General features: G+C 40.6%; 2 protein-coding genes across 6 annotated transcripts in view; one reads left to right on the plus strand and one right to left on the minus strand.

Moving 5' to 3' along the window:
- Nucleotides 1-26,415, minus strand: part of TMEM267 (transmembrane protein 267) — a 437,091-nt gene that overhangs the window by 107,992 nt on the left and 302,684 nt on the right. The window lies entirely within an intron of this gene.
- The window catches only part of GHR (growth hormone receptor), a 184,200-nt gene that overhangs the window by 69,791 nt on the left and 87,994 nt on the right, over nucleotides 1-26,415 (plus strand). For 3 of the 5 annotated variants that reach the window (XM_081940084.1, XM_081940086.1, XM_081940085.1), the window contains exon 3: nucleotides 19,076-19,155. In XM_081940084.1, the coding sequence (XP_081796210.1) occupies nucleotides 19,087-19,155 (69 nt within the window). In that variant the 5' untranslated portion in view covers nucleotides 19,076-19,086. Of the gene's footprint in view, nucleotides 1-19,075; nucleotides 19,157-26,415 lie in introns of all 5 variants that reach the window. The other 2 variants (XM_081940087.1, XM_081940088.1) reach the window with 1 other exon arrangement.

A 26,415-nucleotide genomic window follows, 5' to 3' on the forward strand; every position in this document is an offset into this window, starting at 1 on the left:
CAGATGGAGATGTTTAGGGTAATTGACATAAGCTTTGGAAGAAATGTGCAGGAAAAAGAATACGTTGTGCTGAGTCCTCCAACCACTTTCTGAGGTTTAGTAGGATTACCTTCCTGAGGTTAATGAGGCCATGGTGTGATTTCTGTGGGCTAAGGATCAGCTCCAGTATAAAACTTTGAGGTTTTTGTGCCAATTTTTTCTTCATGCTCACAACCACTGCTCAATGAAGACTCCTAAAGATTCCCACGAAAGCAACAGAAAACAAAAAGCAGTACCACCACAATCTTATCCAGATGATTTTTTAAAATCCATCTATAAGAACAGAGACATATACCTTTAGGGATGTTCTTGTTAGAAAATCTGGAAAAATCTTCCTAACATTGCTGTGAGGAAAAAAGAAAGGAGAATGTTGGTGAACTGTAGATGGATTGAGAATAAATAGTAATAATCTTGTTTGCTTTGTTATGAAGTGTTTGCAAAAGTCCTTTTTCATTCAGTCCTTTTCTCCAAAGGAACTGCAGCTCCTCCACCTGCTCACACAATTACCCATCTCCATAAGTTCCCATTGTCATCACAAGGAATTCTTTCTATTCCATATTTTGGATTGAAAAGTATGGACAGCCAAGGGAGGCTCCAAAATAGATAGTTTTATGCTCCATTACCAGGGACATGGTGCCTCAGTGGCTAAGACGCTGAGCTTGTCGATCAGAAAGGTCGGCAGGTCGGCGGTTCAAATCCCTAGCGCCGCCTAACGGAGTGAGTTCCCGTTACATGTCCCAGCTTCTGCCAACCTAGCAATTCGAAAGCATGTAAAAATACAAGTAGAAAAAATAGGAATCACCTTTGGTGGGAAGGTAACAGTGTTCTGTGTGCGTCGGGCGTTTAGTCATGCCAGCCACATGACCACGGAGACGTTTTCAGACAGTGCTGTCTCTTCGGCTTTGAAACGGAGATGAGCACCACCCCCGAGAGGTGGGAACAATTGGCACATATGTGCGAGGGAACCTTTACGTTTATGCCCCATTAACAATCCCATTGTGGGGGAGATAGAAACCTTTTGAAAAATTGAAGTCAGATTATTTTCTAGGGCTTAAAGAGCCCTGAGAGTGGAATAAGTTGATTAGAGGTAAGAACAATATGAAAAACCAGTTTGATGCAGTGTTAAAGACCCTGGACTAGAAACTAGAAGCTGGTGGGCTTTGGGCCAGTCCATCTCTCTGCTTTAGGAAAAAGGCAAGCCACTTCTGATTTTTTTTCCCCAAAAAAGATTGCCCTAACTGCATGGACTTGGTTGTGTGGTCTTCAGGAAGAGTGTGATAGTTAAAGCAAGTACTTGAATTCATCAAGATGTTTTTTCACTCAAGTATTTCATTCAAGGAGAGGCTGGATAGCCACCTGTGGAGGATTTTCTATTTTTGAAAGTTCAAACTGCCCAAAGAGTTGCTGATTCTATTCTACAGAGAATTTATTAATTCTCTCATCTGCACCTCTATAACTCTCTGGTTTGGCTCTGCAACCAAACAAGACAGATCCAGACTTTAGAGGATAATTAGAACTGAATAAAAAACAATTGCTACCAACCTGCCTTCCATCGAGGACCTGTATAGTGCACGAGTCCAAAAGAGGGCTATGAAAATATCTACAGATCTCTCACATCCTGGGCATAAATTGTTTCAACTTCTACCCTCAAAACAACACTATAAGGCACTGCACACCAGAGCAACTAGGCACAAGGACAGCTTTTTCCCGAATGCCATCAATCTGGCTGAACAACTAATCCCCACAACACTGTCAACTTATCTACTAACACTTTATTACTATTATTCTTCTCTTCCTTCCTTGTACGTATCTCTTCCCACTTATGACTATAGCCATGTTGCTTGTATCTTTAAAATGTATATTGTTTATTTGTTTCCTAGTATAATTTGATTGCTTATTAGTAACCTGTGACTATCACTAAGTGTTGTATCTTAAGATTCTTGATGAATGTATTCTACTTTATTTTTCTTTATGTACACCGAGAGCATATGCACCAAAGGCAAATTCCTTGCGTGTCCAATCACACTTGGCTAATAAAGAAAGATGATTTTTTAAAACTGGATAATGCACTAAGCACAAGTGGCTTGAAAATAGGCTCACAGTCAAACCATGATAGATTGAGTTGCTATTTGTATAGAAGCTTGCTGGTTCTGGGATTGTATTATATGTTTTGGGCATATTATGCAAGATTAAATTCTATGGAGAAAACTCTAAAGATGGGTAGAAAGAGGACAAAAGAATGACCAGCAGCAAAAGGGATGGACTCATTTATAAAAGCAGCAAGTACACTGTCAGAAAATGTGAAGATAGGAATTAATCATCTTGTAGAAAATTTGTGATCTTATTTATTTGTTTGTTTGTTTGTCAAACACTTACAAGATAATGTATAGGAATGAACATAAACATGAAAAAAGGAAGTAAATACAGATAAATGGGAACAGTAAGACAGGTACAGTAGGCAGGCTGGTGCACTTATGAACAACTCCTTTATTGACTTCTTAAGAAGGTGAGGTCCACAGTTTGAGATTGAAGCTGAGAGGTTTTGAGGCTGTAGCAACAGCGTCGGGTAGAGTATTCCAGGCATCGTCATGACGAGTATCAAACATGAGAGTTGACATTGACTTGATGGCATATCAATCAATCAACCAACCAACCAACAAACAAACAAACAAACAAACAGGTGTTATAATGAGAAGAGGCTCTAAAACTGACATGTCTCCCTTGGAATAGTTCACCCTCTAAGATGAAGGTGGTTCCCACATTCATGGCCTTTTGTAACTTATAACTGGCTGTTCTGGAAGGATTTGGCACCTGATTAATGCCTCTTTGTGCCAAATATCTGATACTTAATAGAGTGTAAGAAAGTTGGCCTTGACTGAGATATGCAAACTCTAGGATGACAAGGGGAAAACATTGGGTATGTCTAGAATGTCCAGAAGTTTGGAAGTGGCTTAGGAGATAGCTTATCAAACTACATAGAAGAGGAAGAATTATACAATACAATCAGACTTGCAAGATTTTGTTATAATAGCCAATCCCAAAACTTATACAATAAAAGTAGTTTTGGTCATCCTGTAGAGCTGGTGTCTTGGCTTGGTCTACCCAACGGCACTGACATGGTTGCAGTAATATTATGCATTAAGCTTTACAGGTAATCCTCAATTTACAACCATAATTGAGCCTGGGATCATAGTCATATAACCAGCAACAACAATGCTGGTTGTTAACGTGGATCATCACATGACTGAGTTGATTTTACAACATTTTTGCAGTGGTCATTCAGCAAATGCTGCAATTATTAAGTGAATGTGGCTGTTAAGTGAATGCATTTTTTTTTTTTTTGCAATGGGCATCTTTCCCTGAAACCAAACGTAAATGGTAACTCATGGTCACCTGATCCTGGGATACTGCATTCATCTGTACATGCAGGCTAAAGTGTGGTCACGTGACTGGAAGGAGAAGCCATCAGAACTTCAAATCCACATCATAAGTAGCTTTTGGGGGAGGGGGTCCATCATAATGTTGAATGACCACTAAGCCACTGGACATTAAGCAACCAATGCCTGTATTGTATTCTATTTTTTTATATTGGCTCATACAACCATTACTGTTAGAATCTTTTAAGTCTGAAGCAGTTTATAAATCATGTTAATAATGGGAGGCCACTATGACTGTTGAAAATACTTGCTCTTGTAAACTATTTACTCTAATTAATATTGCTAGCCAGCTTTTCTCCCTTGCAATACATGTCTGCCTTTAAAAACATGAGAAGTTGAATGTCAGTCATCTGGAGGAAGAGTCTCCATTATGTATTTTGGTTTCTTCTGCAGCCTAGGAGCCCATTAGAGGCTTTAGATTTTTTTTTTTAATGCATCGGTTTTAAGTCTTGTGTGCCAAATTATTTTTCAGTGCAAGCAAAAGAAACAAGAAAAGTCCTGAGGAAGCAAAGCTAGTTTAATAAATCTTTCTATTGCAGGAAGCCTATTTGTCTATCCGCACCATAGCCGAAACAAAGACAGCTGCCTTTGCCAAATGTAATTTTCTTCTCTGTGGTTTAAGTGGCTCTAAATTCTCAGTGTACTGTAAACACGTTGTGACCATTCAAAGCATTCAACCTATAAATAAGGTTTTCCTGGGACACTATGAAACCATTACCTGGAGGAATAAAGTAGATATTCCTTATTGCCAAAGAATCAGCTATTTTTTTCCTACCTGCAAATGCAATTTGAGGCAGCTGGTGTTATATTTCTTCTCCATTGAAGTATCATCACCTCCAAGCATGATTTTTCCAACCTTTCTCCAGTCACATTTCAGAGGCTAGTGAAAGGACACAGTCTATCTCACTATGATGGTGTGGCCCTCCCTTTGATCAGGACTGGATGGGTGCCTGCAACTCAGAATGGGACAATTTGCCACGGCCACCTTGCTGTGGAACAACTTGATGCGTGACAATTTAACAATTATTTAGTTATTTAAAATAAAATTTAAAAATATTTTAACTTTTTCAATTCCCATTTCATTCTGTCTCTCCCTTTGCACCCTTTCTTTAATTATTCTATTCCGCTATTTCTTTGATATGTAACTCTTGTCCTGCAGTGAATTGGCTGTGGTGAGTTCTCCCGCAGTGAATTAGCCTCAGCAAGTTACTGTAGCCGTGGTGAATTAGAAGAATACAATAGAAGAATACAATAGAATTATTTAGTGGCCAAGTGTGATTGAGCAGGCAAGGAATTTCTCTTTGGTGCATATGCTCTCAGTGTACATAAAAGGAAAAAAAGGAAAAAGGAAAATATACATTCATCAAGAATCACATGATACAACATTTAGTGAAAGTCATAGATTAGTAATAAGCCATCAAATCATACTAGGAAACAAACAGAACAATATATATAAAAATACAAGCAACATGGTTATAATAATGAGTGGGAGGAGGTAGGTAATCATAAGATACACTTAGTGATAGTCATAGTGTCAGCGTTCCAAGTATCATGCAGAATTAAATCAGAGTCCAAGGCAAAACTTTCCTTAAAGTTCCGATTTAGTAAGTCAGACATCTTAGCACATCTGTGGAATTCCAACTCTGATTTGCTTCCTGGAATTCCACCCAGTTGAAAGTTCATAATCTTATGCCCACTCCCATAAATCCATCACATGGTCCAATCTTCTTCGACCCCGACAATTCCACCCCGCTGGTTCCGGTCAGGTGTCAAGGTGCGGAGACAAAAGATGACTTTGGGCTTCTAGAAAGATTGACAACAACACATTCCACAAATCTACTCCTTTCTATTCCCCCCTCCCAACTACTACACTAATGAAACAGCATAGGAAAATAATAGAAAGTGTGGCAGGCCAAACATCCTAAAAGGAACATAACTACAGGCCTGACACATAGATTACTAATAAGCCATCAAATCATACTAGGAAACAAACAATATAAATCATAAAAATACAAGCAACATGGTTATAGTAATGAGTGGGAGGAGATAGGTAATCATAAGATACACTTAGTGATAATCATAGATTACTAATAAGCCATCAAATCATACTAGGAAACAAACAATATAAATCGTAAAAATACAAGCAACATGATTATAGTCAGTAATGGTATTCTCTTTTCTTCTCTACCGGTTCAGTAGTGCGATTGTGTGTTCCTGGGCATGTGCAAAAGATCCTTGGATGTCTGGGTGGATGGGTGGAACCTAGCGCCACTGCCACTACCGGTTCGCCCAAACCAGTGGGAACCGACAGCATACCACCACTGGTTATAATCATAAGTGGGAGGAGATAGGTAATAGAAAGGAGGAGAAGAATAATAGCAATACAGTCTTAATAAATAATTTGACAGTGTTGTGGGAATTAGTTGCTTAGCAGAGTGATTGCATTCGGGGGGTGGGGGGGAAACTCTCCTTGTGTCTAGTTGTTCTGGTGTGCAGTGCCCTATATAGCGTCATTTTGAGGGTAGAAGTTGATACAATTTTTGTCCAGGATGTGAGGGGTCTGTAAATATTTTCGCAGCCCTCTTTTTGACTCGTGCAGTATACAGGTCCTCAATTGTCAGTGTCTCCTCCCACCATCTCTCATAAGGACCCCTGCCCCAAATGTTACCATTCAGACTTGATAGGATGGAAACTTCTGTTTACAGAATGAACACAGAGAAAGAGGGCTGGTTGAAGAAAAAGTCACCATAAAATATACATTCTGTGCCATAATTGGTTTCTTTTTTTTAAAAAAAAAGTGCTCTGTGCCTGCTTGGATTTCAACTGTGGAGATCCAAGCAGACACAGATGGGGAGGGAGCTCTTTCAGCCAGCCCTCGGAGGCGAGAGGGAGTCCTCTCAGCCTTAGCTTGCAACTTCCTTGCTGGCTTCTCCATTGACTTTCACGGGAGGCTGATAGAGAAGATTGTAAACGACGATCACATGATTGTGGGTTGCTTGGCAACCGGTTGTAAGTGTGAGCAAGTTACCAAGCATCAAGATGGAGTCGTGTGACATTTTGTAATGGCCAGAAGATTTTGACAGGTCATAAACCACCTTTTCAAGGGACGCAGTGGGTCAGAAGACGCTGAGGTTGTCAATCAGAAGGTTGACTGTTCAGCATTTTGAATCCCTAGTGCCGTGTAACAGGGTGAGCTCCTGTTACTTGTCCCAGCTTCTGCCAACCTAGCAGTTCGAAAGCACGTTAAAAAATGGAAGTAGAAAAATAGGAACCACCTTTCATCCTCCCTCCTCCTCCTCCTCCCTACCCCCTTTCTTCTCTCTGACCTCCTTCCCTTCTCTCCTTCCCCTTCCTCTCTCCTCTCTCTCCCCTTTCCACTCCTCATTTCTCTCCTCCTTTTCCCCTCTCCTACCCTCTCTCCTTCCCTTACCTCTCTTCCCACTCTTCATCTCATTTGCTTGGTGTATTTCAGCTTCTGAGCAAGCTCCATTTTATATTGATGGTATTTATAGTTCCTTTTAAATATACATATTCAATTTTAAACATATATTCTCCTCCTTTTAAAAAAAAAGAAAAATAGAACAAAAAAGTATACATATATATAGTCATTGTACTTTTACATAGTACTTTTAACCCCCCCCCTCCCTCTCAGCCTAATTTTGGTCGAGATGTAGACCTGGTTACAATTCCCAGCTATTCTCATCATTATCTTTATATAATTATACATCCTTACGCACCCCCAATTTGTGATTCTGCCTTTAAGTCTCAATAGTTTCCCCTTATAAGTATATTTCATGTTCCCTCTCCAATTTTTCCATGTCTTGGATTAAATTACCTTTAATTGTCTATGAGTAGCAAACTTCGCTGTTCAATATTCATTTCAATTCTCTTAATCTATTGTATAGAACAGCGATGGCGAACCTTTTTTGGCTCGCGTGCCATAAGTGGGGGAAGCGCAGGGGGGTCGTGTGCGGGTGTGCCTCACCCATAATGCAATGCGTGACCCCCAGTACGCATGCGCGCACTACAGGCGCTCCCCCTCCCATTTTTACATGCTTTTTTCACCCTCCCCAGGCTCCAGAGGCTTTATAGGTCACTTCCGGTTTGCTCGGAGGGTCGTTTTAAGCATTCCAAAGGCTTCAGGGAAGCCTCCGGACGATCCCTGAAGCCTTCAGAGCGCTCAAAACGACTCTCTGAGCAAACCGGAAGTCACTTCCAGTTTGCTCGGAGGATCGTTTTGAGCGCTCCGAAGGCTTCAGGGACTGTCCAGAGGCTTCCCTGACGCCTCCGGAGGGCTTCCAGGGGAGGGGGAGGCTGTTTTTGCCCTCCCCAGGCTCCTATAAAGCCTCTGGAGCCTGGGGAGGGTGAAAAATGGCTTTAAAAAAGGGTGAACTCAGCTGGCCAGCGCGGGCATGTGTGCTGACCAGCTGACAGGGCAGCGCCTCGCGTGCCATAAGTTCACCATCACTGGTATAGAATAACAAACGGTAAGCATCTTGCTTTATTTCATCATCTTCAAAGTTCTATGTATATCCATGTTTCATATATTTTACCCCATGCTTAGTTGTCCTTCTGATTTTGTTTCCAGTCAGTTTGCCACTCAGTTTAATTATCATGTCTAAAAGTGAATGACAAACCTCTGCTTTACAACCTCCCCATGTCAGTTTCATATTTATCTACATTCCATATATTTTGGGCTTTGTTTAGTTGTCTTTCCATTGTTATATTCAACCAGTTAGCAACTCCATTTTATTGTCATGTTTTTCACAACCTCCCCACATCAATATCAATATCATATTTATCCATATTTCATATATTTCAACCTTTGTTTGATTATCTTTCCATTATTACATTTAATAAATTAGCAACTCCATTTTATTGTCATATTTAGAAATAAAACCCGTATCTTAGTTTTATATTCTCCCACATAAAAGTTTCTGGTTATCTGATTTTTTCTTAGTAAGTCTTTTGTCCCACTTCTCTGCTCCTGCCCTCTCCCTTCTCTTTGCTTCGGCACATCCACTCTCCCCAACTTTCCCCAGGTCACCAACAGAAGGATGTTTTTTATTTCTCTTTGTTGGGGCAAAACCTCCCCCTTCAATTTCCTTATGTCACTAACAGCCTCAACCTCCTTTGTCTGCCTTTTGTTTCCCTCCATTTCTACTCCTTCATTATCTTGCCCCCTTGCCCCCCTTCTTCTTTGAATTCTTCTTTAGATATCTGCTTCGCTGAGTTCAAAATTTTATTTAGACTTGATTTTAATGATTTATGCATATTTTTATAATGTCATGTAGTTCTTCAAATTCCCAGCTTTCCATGATGTCGAATTCCAAAGAATTAGCTATACAGTTGTTTCAGAGTTCTGGTCCACTTAAGTTTGTCCACTTCCACTGCTGTAGGGGAGAATGATGGGAGCCATCTTGGTCTTTTGTTGTTCCTTAATATCCAGTTCCAAGATTGCAGTTAGTTATACAAAGTCTTATTTTGAGGCTCTGGTCCACCTTAAGTTTTAGCTATTGTGGGACCAGAAGTGAAGCCGAGGCCATCTTAAAATAAAAAGATGAAGGAGGGAAGAAAAAAAGAAAGAAAAGAAAAAAAACCTAGCATTTTCCAGTTCTTATCTCTATAATAATTCTTTCCCCTGTCACCTTCAGTCTCTGATCAGCTACAGCTGCTTAAAACGTATCAATTAGAACAAACTTACAAAGAGCTAGATTCGGTACGTGACTCTTTTGCCTCCTGCTCTTGCAACTTCTGATTTATGGTAGTTGGTTAATTAAAACTTCCCACACAGTCAAGGTTAGATTATCCATTATCAGAGAAAAAGAGATCAAAATATTTGGTTTATATTTGATATCCGAGACCAAATTAGAGTTTATATTGAATGGGTTCAGAAGAAAAACATGCTTTTTTCTTGATTATTTTAGCTGGAAGGAATTCAAACAAAGTAAAAATATTGGTTTCTGTTTAAGATCCAAAACCAAATTTAACATTATAATTATATGGGTTTGTAACTTCTCTGCTTTCTGTTCTTCTGTTCAAAAGCACAGACAAAGAACTTCCGGGGGTGGGGTGGGGGCTGTTGTTACAACCCTCCACCTTCCTTTGTTCTTTTTCTTTTAGGAAAAAAAAAGTCCCGATCTGACCATCAGTACTATTTATGTTCTCAAAATTTATTTGCCTTTTCCAGATTTAATTTATAGTTGTGGGTTAGTTAAATTCTCTTACCAGGTCTTTTATCTCTCCTGGTCTCTGCCTGTTCCAAGCTTATTTTGACAAAAAAGTCAGCATCTTGTCAGCCATGAAGGCTGCCGCCCCAACTCCAATTCATAGGCAAATCTCTAACCCATGAGAGATCTGTTGCTTCTCTCAGGGTCTGATGAGACGCTGCCCTTCTTCGCCCCCACCTCTAGTGGGGGTTCTGATTCAAAAGAATCTTCGGAGATGGTTTGTCAGACAGGGTTCATGTGAGACTCTTAGGAGCCCACATCTCCCATGTCTGTTCAACTGGAGAACTTCCTGTCGAAATCAGATTGTTGTAACTTCAAATGGTCATTAAGCGACTGCTTGTTAAGTGAAGCTACTTGTAGAGAAGACATATATTCCTCCTGTTCCAATTCAGAAAAAGAATTCTTCTGGCAGCTCAAGGTTTATCCTTACGTTTTGCTTGTGGCAATATGGAGGCACTTTATTAACCATTTTTGAGGGATGTATCCTCAAGACATCACATCCATCTCATTGCTAGCCTGCAAATAAAGTAGTCTTTATTTGTTCCAGCTTAAAAGTGATATTTTTTTCCCGTTTTCCAACACACAACTTCTCATGTGAACAATACAAGGATCCTTTGGAGAATAGCCTGAGGCTGAAATCGGAGGCAGTGATCCTTCTCCATTGGGCGTTTTAGCTTTGTCTGCAAGAGATACTTTTTCTGTTCCTCTTGGAATACTCTGTCAGTCAGGAATCCTGCTTTATAGGTATGTGTACACACCAAAAGGAGATAATAAAATAAAATGTGACACATTGGTAGATGTAGGCATATGAGTTGTATCGTACTATTAGCTGTCTTCATTATTTAATTTACTCTGGCTAAACATACCCAGCTATTTCAACAGTAATGTTTTCTGTTCTTCCTTTTTTTTAATCCTTAGAACTGAGTGGAATTTCCTCACAACTGATGGTACAGTTTCTCAGTCATGGTGGGTTTAAGAGGTGTGGACTTCAATGCCCAGAATTTTCCAGTCAGCATCCTTCTTAAAGCTGCCAAAATTGAGAAACACTGACCCGGGGCAAATAGGGAGCAGTTGTGCAAAGTTGTCTGGGTAGTTATGCATCAGAAGGCCATATATCCCATGCTTTTCATGACCTGTAGCTGAGCCAGGATTTGTCCAGTACAATCTGTTCACCAGACTGCTGGATCTCCAGTTTTATGGACTTCCGGTGGAGGTGACCTGGGACTAATCAACACATTCTTTATGCTGCAATTAATTGCACCATAAAATGCATCCTGTTCTGGACTAAACAAGCCAACCCTTTCCGACCAGCAAGTAGCTAGGTTTAATTTAGTATTTCTGGGAAGTCTTGCAATATTGAGTTCTCAGAGGAAAAGGTAAAATATCAGCAAGCTATATAGTCAAGTAAAATTGGGGCATTCTTGAAACTTAATTATATACATAGTTCCAGTAACTGCAGAAAGGAATTTTGTTTCACGAGCAGAAAAAAAATATCACATATGGAATTCTAGTTAGGCTGTTCCCTTTTTGTGCATCAAATCATATATCTGAATGGCATGCCTTGTAAAAACTCACAATAGATAGAAATCCAGTAATTTTTCTGTGCACTTTGTTTTCTTTTTAAATGTACAGGAAATTGTAATGAAGTGCAGCATTTACACATGTGAAATCGTTCAAGTGGAACAGGTCAGCACAAACTGTTCCATCCACCTGACTCTGCTAAATTTACATTGTTTGGTTCTAGATAGAATTGCAGGATGCCACCATTAAATTGGATTTTGTGTTCTAACACTTTCTAAAGTTATTCTAACCTGTTTAGTACCCTCATCTCTGACCTCACGTCACCCATTGGCTTTATCAACCAAGATGCACATTAGGGTAACCGAGACGCTCTGGCAAAGTAAGGCTCTTAAAGATGTAGAAATTACATTTTGGTGAAAGGCGTTGAAAATGGAATCAGTACACAAAGTGAAATGTGAAAACTCACCCAGGGCCATAATTTTCTGCTTAACTGAACAGAGAAATGGTTTCATCATTGATCCTAAAATTGTGTCCTCTTTATAGCTTGTCTGTAGAAGGTTTCCTTATCACTTTAGCAAAAACTACCTAAGTTCAGGCGACAGCTTCTAATAGTGGCAGTATGTTAAACAGATCATGTGAAATTCATTTGCATCATGTTGAAACTGTGACTTCTATCTTGCTTGGGTCTTCCTGGAAAGAGCGGCTCTAATTTCAGATTGTGTTCAATAAACTACTTGCATGAAAGGTCACTCAGGGAAATAACAGGAATTTCTTAATTTGCTGAAACTATTGCTCCAGTAGACGTCATTTTGATGGCTGTTGTTTTAGATCTTAAGAGAGTTGTTTCTTATGATTTGGCTGACAACACAGCCTCAGAGGAAGGGTAGCTGGAACTTTGTGACTGGAGCAGGGAACAAGCTGGAGAGTTTTGTCAAAAGATTTAGTAGAGGAAGTGAAACTACCAACCAACTAATTTCAAATGTTCTTATGTCAATCTTTGGTTTGTCTGCATCTGAAATATTATGAACAGTATATATGAAAAAGGATACGATAGCAATGTAAGGAAAGGTGGAAGAATGCAAACAAAATGATCAAGGGAGCTGAATACCTTCCCCACGGGTGGGCTTCAAAATTTTTAGCAAGAGGTTCTCTACCCAGTTGCTGTGTGGACATGGCCTAGTCAGCCTCCTGCACCACAGGGTGGGGGGGCGTTTCTGCCCTCCCCTGACTCTGGAGTCTTTCTTCAAGCCTCCGGGAGGGTGAAAACGGCCTCCCTAGGTTCCGGGGGCACTCTGGAGGCCAGAAACGAGCCAATTTCCGGACTTCCCAAACTTCCGGTAAGCCCATTTTTTGCCCTCCCCGAGCCTCCATGCATACGTGCCATGCACTTACCTGCATCCGAAACGGGCTGTGTGGGGACTCCTGGGAGGGGTGGGTTGGGTGGGGCCAGCCAGGAATGGGGTTTGGGGATTCTCCGAACTGCACAGAATCTCCCGAACCCCTGCAAACCCCCAGCAGCCCATCCCTTACCTAGCCCAAAACAAAACAATCCTTAAATCTTCTTCAGTTTGGACCAAAGGAACTAAGGAGGGAATAAGATTGAGGGACATGAAATCATGCATGCCATGGAGCATCGAGGGAACTAAAGAACCACTGGACTAAGTGGCCTTAGTCTGATCTGAAAAGACCATGTGTTTCCTCTTATAAGAATGTTATAACATGGTCCATTCATTTGTAGATTTGTGTGCTCTGATAATTCAGCCAATGTAATTTATAAATGGTGATTTATGGCTTAGGGAAATACGTGAACCAACTTACATGAATATTTTTCTGGACTGAATGCTAAAATCAATTTAATGCAGGGGAATAAAAAAGCTCATAAGTAGAGCTACCAGTGCATACGCACACATACATACACACACAAACATATTTTGGTTTATTAAAAATAGGCTCCTGAACAGTTAATTTACTCATCATTGCTCTTATATTTTACAAATTTGTCAAAACCCTCTTCTAAAGCCATTACCGCTTTCTGTAAGTTATTGGTGATGAATAAAGAAATGGGACTGAAGAATCCTAATCTACTTATGTTCATTTGTTACTAAGACACTTCACACAGAATAGTTGCTGATTAAAAATACAGCCAGACCAAAGAAAAGCACACACAAGATGAAGCCACCAAATCTTATCAACACCAGACAAAAGGTAGGACGCCAGAAGCAACTTAACACAGATCAATCCGAATTCAATTTTATGCGGTAGAAGATTGTCTATAGAAAGAGTTATTTTCCTGAATACTCTTGCTGTGCCCCCTTTGTATGATAGTCTTAACTTGGAAAAAAATAAGTTGGGTTGTTTCCTACCTTTTAGAGCACTGCTAGCTCATACTCTAAGGAGAGAGGTGGGAACAACACCATAAAGGCTTATTATTGGTAGAAAACAACCTTGGCCATACATGCATGCCATTTTTCAAGTTCAGAACTGATGCCTGAAGGACATGTGTTTCTTCCCCCAGTTGTTGAATTATACTGGCCCAGAGGAATTTTCTTTTATTCCATGGTAATTTCCAGCCAAAAGATCTTGGATTTAGAATTCTTCTCCTAGAATGCAATCCTATGAAAAATTCCTTGGGTGATTTCTTTTTCTGTTCATCTCTTTTTCTTTTTTCCCCTAAGCTAAAAAAATCTGTTCATTTTTTTCTAGAGGAAAATTACTCTTTCTGAAAAGGAGTAAACAGAAAAATACTATACCAGTGGTTTCCCACCTTTTCTTCACCACATACCCCCCTTTAAATACCTTTTGTGGTCATGGAGCATGGCCACGGACCCCCAAGATTTAAATCATAGCATTTCTCCAAATCTTTGCGGACCCCCTGAGTCTCTTTTGAGAGAGGGGCGGTCTAGAAATTGAATAAAGTTAAGTTAAGTGATGGCATGTTACTACTACTAAAACTTTCAATCATGGACTGTATCCCATCAATCTTGTGGATATAGCATCAGAAAGTTTACAACCAGACATAGGTGCTTATGTTTTTATTGCCAAAAGAGTCTATTACATAAATTAAAACACTGAAGAAACCCAGCTCTAAAATAATCAGTGTAAGCAAATATTGTAAAAGCAATAGATAAATAGATAAGTGTCTATTACATAAATTAAAACACTGAAGAAACCCAGCTCTAAAAAATTCAGTGTAAGCAAATATTGTAAAAGCAATAGATAAACAATTTAATCTAAATTAAAAGCAATCTAAAACAATTTAATTTACAGCGAAATTCTTTGTTAGAAATAGGTTCTGCTGTACTAAACCACTTGGTAAACAGCTAGATGGTTTAACTTTTACAGCAAAGTTTTGAGAGTCACAATAATGGGTGGGGGAGAGAGGAGGAACAAAACCAACATTTTATAACCTGTTTGAACAGGTCAGGAAATAGGATGGTGAGCAAAGGAAGGCATACTTTGGACTTGTGTAAGGACAGTAGCAACAGATCTCTGTCTCATCGTTGTTGATACCATTTGTTCCTCAAAAAAAAGGATCCTGTTTATAAATAAAATAGGATTTTTCACAATTACCGTATTTTTCGGAGTATAAGACACACCTCCCCCCCCCCAAAAAGGGTGAAAATCTGGGTGCGTCTTTTATACTGAATACAGCATTTTTGGCCTCCTGAAACCCCACCCCTTTTGTAAAAATGGACATGCGTAGGCTTTGGGAGGCCTGCAAAGTGCTCCTGGAGGCTGGAAAGGGCAAAAAACGAGTGAAAAACAGGCTGTTTTTTGCCCGTTTTTGGCTCCCTCAACCCCCAGGAGGACTTTACAAGTCTCCTAAAGCATATGCATGCCGTTTTTTGCAAAAAAAAACCCCAAAACACAGCCCATTTTTTGCATGTTTTTGCCACTCTAGCCCCTGGGAGCACTTTGCACTTTTTCACAAAAAACAAGGCCTGCAGAGTGCAAAAACTTTTTTAAAAAACTTACCTCTTCAAAATCTTGGTGTGTCTTATACTCCGGTGTGTCTTATAGTCTGAAAAATACGGTAATAAGATAACATGCTCTCTTATGACCTGGGAGGATGTAGTTTTCAAATGACGAGATTCATGCGACCATTTCATGTGATGTTGCTTATGTGAGTTGATCAACATCCCGAGCCAAGCATAACAATTCTGCTTGCCAGGCTTCATACACAGATGTACTATTTATCCCACTGTAATTTGTTGCAAGTTTATTTTGAAATTAATGGAGCAATACATGTACAATGCTTCCTCTGCAAAAATAATAATAACACAAATAATAATTTGTCTTTACATTTTGAACTTATCCTTTTTGCCCAGCAACTAACAGAATAACAAAGTTGGAAAGGACCTTGCAGGTCTTCTAGTCCAACCTCCTCCTTAAGCAGGAAAGCTTATACCATTTCAGACAAATGGTTGTCCAGTCTCTTCTTAAAACTCCCAGTGTTTTGGAATACCTACAACTATTCATCGTTCCACTGATATATAGATTAATAGTTCTCACTGACTGGAAATTTCTCCTTAATTCTAGGTTGGATCTCTCTTTGTTAAGGTTCCATCCATTACTTCTTGCCCTGCTTTCTGGTGCTTTGGAGAACAGGTCAACACCCTTTCCTTTGTGACCATCCCTCAAAGGCAGAAGACTACTATCATGTCATCCCTTGTCCTTCCCAATTCCCCCCAGACTACTTATCATCTTTTGTTGCTCTTCTCTGCACTTTTTATACAGTCTCAATATTTTTGTATCATGGTGATAAAAACTGGATGTGGTATTCCAAGTGTGGTCTTACCAGTGCTATACTAGTACTTTATGTCCTTGATACTGTTTCTCTGTTGATGCAGCTAGGAATGCATTGGCTTTTTTCATAGCTGCAGCAAACTGTTGGCTGATACTTAAATGGTTGTCCGCTAGATTCCTCTTATAGTTACTGCTATTGAACTGGGTGGTACCCGCTCTATACCTGTTCATTTGGCTTTTCTTGCCTAAGTGTAATATTTTATGTTTCTCACCAGTGACTTTCATTTTGTTGGATAAAGCCGAGTGTTCTAGTCTGTCAAGATCCTTCTGGATCTTGAGCCTATCTTCTGAGGTTTTGGTTATTTCCTCCCAGCTTGATGTTGTCACATTTGGTGAGTTCCCCTTTGGTTGCTTAGCTGCTGCTTCCATCCTTAAACCATTGAAGATATTCTATAACAGTGGTTCTTAACCTGTGGGTCGGGACCACTTTGGAGGTCGAACAATCCTTTCACAGGGGTCGCCTAGGACCATAGGAAAACACATATTTTCGATGGTCTTAGGAACCGAGACACCAATTTTATGGTTGGGGGTCACCACAATATGAGGAACTATATCAAAGGGTCGCGGCATTGGGAAGGTTGAGAACCACTGTTCTACAGAATTCTGTTTTCTTGCCTTTTTTCTGGGATGATATTTTTTTGCTCTCAAAATATAATCCCACAGAAATTTGATGTGGGAAAAATAGACTTGCAAAACAACATTTACTTTTTCAAAGGAAGACAAAGTGGCAATCCGGGGCATGATTAGGAAGAAGAGACAGAAAAAAACATGGTTTGGCTGTTACATTATTAAATTTTCAAGCCCTGATACTTACTTTAAAATTGTGCAAAATGGAATTACAACTATATTTAAAGGAAAGCCAAGATTTATTTACACGTATGGGGATCCTAGGTACAAAACAACTCTGTATAAATACAGCATAATATGGGTTAATGAAGATAGCTCTTTTGTTGCTAACACTTGCCATTGGTTCAGCAAGTTGGTTTTTATCCCAACTTGCAGAGAAAAACCTATAAATCCCTTTGCAACAGTGGAGACTTGTGGAGTGCTTTAATTCTTTCCAACTGGCACATATCTTTGGGGGAGTCCTTCAAAGCCAGCCCTGTGGTATGGAAATCTCCCTGTGATCCCTTTTGCGTAGAAAGAAATATCACATTTTGTTTTTTTCTCTCCTCGGTATTGCCTGGCAAAGCATGGGGTAGTTTGAAAAGAATGTATAAATACATTGCCGGAAGAGAACAGTAGGGTTTCCTAGGAAATCATAAAAAAATGGAATAATTATCAAGCTTCTCTTGACAGTATAATATTAAACCACAAGCATTCTCCACAATTAATAATATCTTGAGACATGATTTTCTTGGCCTGTCTAGCATTTGCCTGCCTTTTTGAAGCCTTGTGCCAGGGGAATTCCCTGCTTATAGTCAAGTTGGCACACCCAAGCCGTATTGAATTCTGAAGGAGATATTTAAGCCCCTATTTTGCAGGAATCAAGTAGCTTTCCTAGATCATAATTGTTCTATTCCTATTTGGAAAAGATCAATTCAAGTTTACAGAACTTGGAACCCTCCAGATCTGTTGAGATAGCTAATTCTAGATCTCTAGCTGTTTAGTGGTTGTATATTGGAAGTTTGTGCTGTTGACCAAAGGGAGTCAATATAGTACATAGACAAGAGTTATGCTTGCAGCTCAGCTACTATATGGGTCCAAGTTCTCCTCATTCAGGCTAGGGCTTCTTTTCTTCTTCATTTTGTTTATTCCTTCCTACTAAATCTAAATCTCTACAGCTAGGGCTCTGATGACGAACCTATGACACATGTGCCACAGGTGGCACGTGGAGCCATTTCTGAGGGCATGCAAGGGCATTCCCTGTCAGCCCCAGGGTGATTTTTGGCCATTTTTCGCCCTCCGGAGGCTTCAGGGAACCTGAAAGTCTGTCCCTGAACTTCCGGTTTGCGTGTTGGGCCGTTTTTCACCCTCTGGAGCCTGCGGAGGGCCTCTGGGGCTGGGGAGGCCGTTTTCTCCCTCCACAGGCTGCAAGAAAGCCATGCATGCATGCGCGGGGCAGCGGGGGAAAGTCACATGTGCATGCATAGGGGGCATGGCATGGGGGGCATTAAATTATGGGGTGGGCACATGAGCACACATGATAGTGTTTGTGCACGTGCTTTTGGCACCTGAGGAGAAAAAGGTTCAACATCACTGAGCTAAGGTATCTGTCCATCTCTTTCCGAACATACCAAAAGGTATGAGAGCTTTGATTTTGGGCATACATCTCTTTCCCCAATACAAGGTCAAAACACTATACTTGTGACTTCCAACAATTGAATCATGGCACACTCTTTCTCTTCATGGAGAAGCTGCATATCCTTCCATTATACTAAAACCTGCCTGGCTTCCTTTTCCTCCCTTTTTGAAAAAAATCCAGTGGGAGAAAATTCTTCAGAGGGTCTTCCCTTCGGATTTCTGGAAAGTATGGGTAACAACCCCCACCCCCACCCCACCTCCGAGAGAAGACAGAATGGTCCTTTGACTGTCTTTTCATTCAATAAGTATAATAACAGTAGACGAAAGCAATCCAAATTTTCTGTTTAAAAAAAGGTAACACAAAATCTCTTGCCTATGGGAATTGATAGAAAAAGGACATATGGCGTTGGTATAATAATATATTTCTCCTGTACACACCGCCTCCTGGTGATTGGCTTAGAGTCACCCATCTAGATTTCATGCCTAAGGGGACTCGATAACAAAACATTTGAAGACACTCAGCAGGACCCTCCCAAGTTTTTTTGATGGTAATTGTATGTGTAGAAAATGAATGCATGTTGTGGAATGTCTTTTATTTACTGGTCAGCAGCCTCATGATTAATTGTCGCTTGCAGATTCAATATATGATAAAACTTTGTAAGGTCATAATATTTATTGTAATCTAGTCCCTTCGTAGATCCTTGGCTTTATTCCATCCAGTTCACCACTAAAACAGCAAAGAAGTGTTTCCGTCTTATATCATGAGATTTATACTGTTATCTTTTTCTGCAATTGCAGAATCCAGAGGAATGGATCTTTGGTTGTTGCTGTTTACGTTGGCTCTGGCATCTGCGAACAGTTCTTTTCCCACAATGAAACGTGAGTTTGAATGCTTTTGAGAAAAGAGGTATTAACAATGTTTGTGGTACTTAGTATAAGAAATTTCAACATTAAGTCTTTGCTATAATTGTTCTCAGCACGAGCTGTTGCTATACCAAGTTCTATTTTTACTTTTACTTTTCATTACTTTGAACCACATAGTCTGTGAATTAAGCATCAGCGCCTGCAGGAAAAGTAAATGGTTCGATCTAAGCCGAATGTTCTGACATAGGCTTCCAAAGAGCATGAAGCAAACTCCTTGTCCCGACAAAAACTCCTTTTATTAATGTACTGTGAATTCTGCTCATTCACATCCAGCAAAACCTTTCAAGGGAGGATTTACAGTCACAGACCTTATCTGGCTTGGAGAGCTGACAGGCCAATATCTGCAAAAATTGGCAAGGAGTCTCGGAGAGTCACGAACCAATTAAGCGAACTAATTGTCTCCTGCAAACTCCATTCCCCTTTTGCTCCTCTTTTATTTCTTCTGGGAGGGGCCATTCATCGTCCACCTGTGGCCTTACTTCCGAGTCGACCCCTGTTCTTTAGTTGTTCCCTTTGTTTGGCAACTCTGTGTATGCGCACACTGGGAACAGGCTACAGCTGTTCGTCTGCCTCACTGATGTCTGACTCTGAAGGCAGCTGATAACTGGCATACAGCTCTGGCCCACTTTCTGCCTCCGACACAGAGCCCTCATCAGAGCCTTCCCCAGACTCCAGGACTGGCCCATGTTCCTCCCCAACCTCCTCACTGTCTGAATCTGCAGGATCATGGCCCACCTAGAAGCTAATGGCTAAAGGCAACTGGTTTTCTATCTATAGACTGTTGTGCAGAATACAACACATCCCTACAGAAATGCAATGCCATTTCAATGAGATCGCTAAAGAATTGACAAAAAAACTTGGACACCTCAAAGAAGCAAGCAAATACTCCAATTCCCCACAATAGTGCCTTCAAAGAATCAAAGACGTGACAATAGATGAAGATGAAATCGTGATCTTATTTGTTATCATAGCACTTTTTACATCCAAAGACCCAGAATCAGCCAAGAATCCATGACAGCACATACCGTATTTTTCGCCCTATAAGACGCTCCGGAATATAAGACGCACCCAATTTTAAAGGAGGAAAATCTAGAAAAAAAAGATTTTTGGGCTCAATTGCCACTCAATTTTGGGCTCAATTGTGGTCATAAGTTTTCTTTCTTTGTTTGTTTCTTTCATCTCTCTCTCCCACTTTCTTTTTTTTTCTTTTCTTTTTTCATTCTTTCTACCTTTCTTTCTCTTTCTCTCTCTTTCTGTTTCTCTGTGTGTCTGTCTGTCTCTCTCTCTCTCTGTGTGTAGCTCTTTGTCTCTCTCTCCCTCCCCCCTCTCTGTCTCTCTCTGTCATTCTTTCTGTGTGTCTGTCTGTCTGTCTCTGTATCTCTGTCTCTCTCTCTCCTCCCTCCTCCATCTGTCACTCTGTATGTGTGTGTCTGTCTGTCTCTCACTCTCCCTCCCTCTCTCTCTCTTTCTGTGTTTCTCTCTCCTCCCTTCTTCTCTGTCTGTCACTCTGTGTGTACGTGTGTGTGTTTGTGTGTGTCTGTCTGTCTGTCTGTCACTCACTCAATCACTCACTCTGTGTGTGTGTGTGTCTGTGTGTGTGTGTGTCTCTGTCTGTCTGTCCCTCTCTCCGTCCCAACTGGAGAACAACCTTTTCTGTCCCCTTACCAGCCCATCCGGGAAGATGAGGAACGCGAGGGGGATCCCTCCCCCCCCACAGATGGGCTCCGAGACAGAGTGGGATGGGGAATCCTCCCTTTCTCCCTCTCAGAGATCTTTTGGGAAGTGAAAGAGCTGAGAGAGGGGAAAGCCTCCCATTGAAAACAGCGCTGAGTGAGGTGGGGAATCCTCCCTTTCCCCCTCTTAGAGATCTTTTGGGAAGTGAAAGAGCTGAGAGGGGGAAAAGCCTCCCATTGAAAACAGCGCTGAGTGGGGTGGGGAATCCTTGCTTTCCTCCTCTCAGGGATCTTTTGGGAAGGAAAAAGTGAGGTGGGGAATCCTCCCATTGAAAACAGCGCTGAGTGGGGTGGGGAATCCTTGCTTTCCTCCTCTCAGGGATCTTTTGGGAAGGAAAAAGTGAGGTGGGGAATACTCCCATTGAAAACAGTGCTGAGTGGGGTGGGGAATCCTTGCTTTCCTCCTCTCAGGGATCTTTTGGGAAGGAAAAAGTGAGGTGGGGAATCCTCCCATTGAAAACAGCACTGAGTGGGGTGGGGAATCCTTGCTTTCCTCCTCTCAGGGATCTTTTGGGAAGGAAAAAGTGAGGTGGGGAATCCTCCCATTGAAAACAGCACTGAGTGGGGTGGGGAATCCTTGCTTTCCTCCTCTCAGGGATCTTTTGGGAAGGAAAAAGTGAGGTAGGGAATACTCCCATTGAAAACAGCGCTGAGTGGGGTGGGGAATCCTTGCTTTCCTCCTTTCAGGGATCTTTTGGGAAGGAAAAAGTGAGGTGGGGAATCCTCCCATTGAAAACAGCGCTGAGTGGGGTAGGGAATCCTTGCTTTCCTCCTCTCAGGGATCTTTTGGGAAGGAAAAAGTGAGGTGGGGAATCCTCCCATTGAAAACAGCGCTGAGTGGGGTGGGGAATCCTTGCTTTCCTCCTCTCAGGGATCTTTTGGGAAGGAAAAAGTGAGGTGGGGAATCCTCCCATTGAAAACAGCACTGAGTGGGGTGGGGAATCCTCCAGTTCCTCCTCTCAGGGATGTTTTGCTAAGGGAGGCTTCTCAAAATGGGAGGCCCCCATCTCTTTGCACCCTTCAATCCGTCTCTCTCTCCCTCTGAAGTCCCCCAATGGCTCAGAGTGAAAAACTGGGAAAGAGGAAAAGGAGGAGGAAGGAAAGGGGGGAGAGAAACGGGGGGGGGGAGGAAGAGAGAGAATCTCTCCCTTAAAGATCGCCTGCTTAAAGATCCTGCTTAAAAAGAAGCCTTGCTGCCTTCTTCTCTCTGATAGCTGCCTGCTTAAAAAGAAGGACGAGCCCTGATGCAAAAAAATGCCATGGACTTGCGAGTGAGTTACAGGGGCGGGGCTTCCAGGTTCATTGACCAACCAGCAGAAACCCACCACTGCCCAGGTGGCTACATTCGGCCTATAAGACGCAACCAGATTTTCACCCTCTTTTTTGGAGTAAAAAAGTGCGTCTTATAGGGCGAAAAATACGGTAATCCTGAACCTAACCAAATGCACTGATTGAAATATCTAGAACCATGGATTTTTTCAATCTTTGCCTAACCATATACTTTAAATTCAACTGACAAATATATCAACAAATCAAAGGAACACCCATGGAATTACTGCTTTCAGGACAAATAGTGTACTGCAGTACATACAACCCAAAGTATGGATCCAGTGTGTAGATGACATCTTTGTCATAATAAAAAAGGACTAACTAGAGAACATACGGGGATGCAGTGGCTCAGTGACTAAGACGTTGAGCTTGTCGATCAGAAAGGTTGGCAGTTCAGTGGTTCGAATCCCCAGTGCCGCATAATGGAGTGAGCGCCCGTTATTTTCCCAGCTTCTGCCTACCTAGCAGTTCGAAAGCATGTAAAAATGCAAGTAGAAAAATAGGGATCACCTTTCGTGGGAAGGTAACAGCGTTCCGTGCGCCTTCGACATTTAATCATGCCGGCCACATGACCACGGAGACTTCTTCGGACAGCGCTGGCTCTTCAGTTTTGAAACAGAGATGAGCACTGCTCTCTAGAGTCTGGAACGACTAGCACATATGTGCGAGCGGAACCTTTACCTTTACCTCTAGAGAACATACACAAAATCACCAACAACATCTTCAAAGGAATAAAATTCACTGGGAAAGAAGAAAACAACATGCTTCCTGATTTCCTCATCAGCAGAGGCAGTGATTCAAATTAGAAACACAAGTCTATTGTAAAACTACTCACATCCACCAAGTGCTACATTACTAAACAACCTCCAACAAGAGAAGCTGTGTAAGAACACTATTAGATGAACATAAACACATTGCAGCAACCTTGAACATCAGAAAAAGAATTTGATCATCTATCCAACATTTTCCAGCGACATAGATATATCCCCACAACTTCATCAAAACGTGACCATTCAACCCAATATAGTACAACCAATACAAGTTGTATAAAGGATAACGCTGCCATACATCAAAAATATCTCAAACCACAACAGTTTATTACAACCACATGGCATCACCATAGCATGCAAACCAATTGAAGCCCTCCAGAACATCCCAAGTAAACTACTAGATCCAGCAGCCCTGGAAGAAAACACAAGAGTCATTTAGAGAATACAGTGTGCAATAGTCACTATGTAGAACAAACAGGTAAAAGATTAGCAGAGTGCATCCATCACCACTAACTGGCAGTCAGAGACATGATGAAAACTCCTCAATTTGACAACACACAGACAGAATTAATCAGTTTCAACTAGGAAACAGTGAGCCTCCTTGACCAAGTCCAAAAATGCTAAAGAATTCCTGGAAGCTTGGCACTCATACAAATTGGGCATCAACAGCACATAGCGATAAACAACGTCTAAATACCATTCAAAAGAGACAGTCAAAAGGCCAAAAAGGAAACAAAACAACCAAAATACTTTCTCATCAGTAATCAATACCCAGATGAGCAGAAATTAACACCAAGATTAACATAAAACCAACAATTAAGAAGCAGACAATATCCTAATCAAGGAACTGTCAACTCAGACAAACAGGCTAATAGTAAACAATATCCCAATCAAGGAGCTACCAAGACCACCCACACTTACACGGAAGGGCAAGCCACTTGTATATAAAATTTAAAAAAAATTATTCTACCCGTACCCTTTCAGTGACACTGGTAAGGGGCAGGATTCTCCTGCAATGCTAATGTGGTAAATGCTGTAATCTAAATTTGTATTGCCAGAACAAGGCTACTATTGAGCCTACACACACAAGCAGAGATCCTTGGCCCCGCCAAATTGAATGAATGATTTTTTTCCACAGCTTGGGGCTCCAAAGTTTCAACCAGAACACTCTAAGTGTTGATAAAAGTGTGAAATGATTAAATGCTGGATATCATTTTCATGTTATTATAAATTATTACTCATATCCCATATATTTGCTTAAATAATATTTAGAAAAGACACTGATTATTTGTTGTGATTCCTTCGTCAAAAGTGACTAATGGCATGACAAGAAAAAGACAAATGAGACTCTGACCTGAATCATAATTCATAGCACTTCTGATCCTGTCTGCTTGCGTTTAATCACATTGCTTGTGTTTACTGTAACTCAGGATTCTTGGATTAGTGTTCAGGTAGAATTTTTTTTTAATGGCCTTCTGTTCTTTAAGAATTTTCAGCCATCAAAGTGGTGAGAAGACAACCCCCTTGTCTTCCTCTGTTTGAATATAATATCAATCCAGTATTTGTTTCTACTTATTTGTAAATATATAAACATAGAAGGTGTTGCTTTATTATTGTCAGAATGTGTTTTAGATCCTGTCTAGCCAGTGTACATTCATTAGTATGGAGCAGAAGTGGGTTTCTGACAGTTGGGCCCGGATCGGGCAAATCGGTAGAGGCGATGATGGGAGTCTCTGCCCATCTGCCCAGATGCTTTTGCGCCTGTGCACGAGCAAACCGGTAATAAAAAAAAATACTGGAAACCCACCACTAGTTTGGAGGTGATTATTTATTTATTTATTTATTTAATTAGATTTCTAGACCGCCCCCTCTCCCCAGAGGGACTCAGGGCGGTGTACAGGTATAAATTTTAAAAACCCATCCAAACAATAATATACATCGTTAAAATTAGATTAAATAACCCCTGTACAATTTATAAAAATTAAAAACTAACCCATAAAACCAATCATAAAATTTAAAAACCAAAATTGAGGTGGGAAGGCTGGAATTAGGCCAGGCCGGCTAGCTGGAACAGGTGGGTTTTAAGTTTCTGACGGAAGGAGCGGAGATCCGTAGTCATTCTAATGTCAGGGGGAAGGTCATTCCAGAGGGTCGGGCCCATCACAGAGAAGGCTCTTCCCCTAGGCGTCGCCCGCTGGCACAGCCTAGTGGACGGCACCCGGAGGAGACCCTCTCTGTGTGAGCGGATAGGCCGAAGGGATGTATGGGGCAGGATACGATCCCGATTGTATTGAATCTAGAGTTGAATCACTACCTATTGTTTTCTGCTTTGAGTTGCTGTTCTGTTTTTATTACATCCATTGTTTTATTTTCAGCATTGGAAGCTTAATGAATGTGGTGGAAAAGAAAACTGGAGGAGGAAATAGATTGAAACTTATCGTAAAACAATTCTTAATTGGTGGTGTCTATACATCAAATATTTCCTAACAAAGGAAACAAATAATCTTGAAAACAGGATTAAAAAAAACAAATAGAATATTTGAAAGGCAGGCCTCTCTCAGTGCTTAGTATTACATACTGTTATATGCAAATTTATCTGCATAAAATAATTTTAAGAAACGATGTTTAGAAGAAGGCTCCACAATGTAGTGCTTTGAGAAGCATGGTATCTATCATGCTAAAATTAAAAGCACTGCAAGGTTTACTCTTCTTTTGAAGAAGAATGTTTGTTTTTTATTTTAGTTTTTTTTTAACCCCACCTTTATTTTTTTTATAAATACCGTTAATCCAAGGCAGTAAACAGAACTAATACTCCTTCTGCCTCCTATAGACACAGAGATGGGGCTTTTTCCTCTGCTGAGTACTAAATTTACACAGTTCTGTCTTATGTCTAAGTATATTAATCACGTATTATGGTCATATTACTTTTATCCTTCTCATCTATTCCACTACTTTCTCTATTGGCATTATTATCTCTTTTATTCATTAAACATGAAACTCAGTCAACTGAACATTTTAAAATGTGTCACAAATATCATTGACTGGTGCTAATGGTTGATACGGGTTGCTGCCAGCATCCTAAGTATCAACCAATTATCTTCTTAAAATAATGATACATTCCAAGCAGCGTTGTTTTTTGCAGTTCTGCTGGTTTAATTGCAGGAAGCTGCATTTCTTGATTATTTGTTCTTCTTCTTCCTCCTCCTCCTTCTTCTTGTATAAAGTTTTAGATTTTATAACATATAAAAAATCCATTTTGGGTGAAATAGTGTGTTATCTTGGTGCAAATGGTTTTAGGAAATAATTATCAAAGTGTTTGCAACAATGTTCTAAACCTATCCTTTATTATTATGATTATTACTACTTTGTTTTTTTGCATGCA

The sequence above is a fragment of the Natrix helvetica genome, assembly GCF_964273705.1.
Source record: "Natrix helvetica genome assembly, chromosome: 2".
NCBI lineage: Eukaryota > Metazoa > Chordata > Lepidosauria > Squamata > Natricidae > Natrix > Natrix helvetica.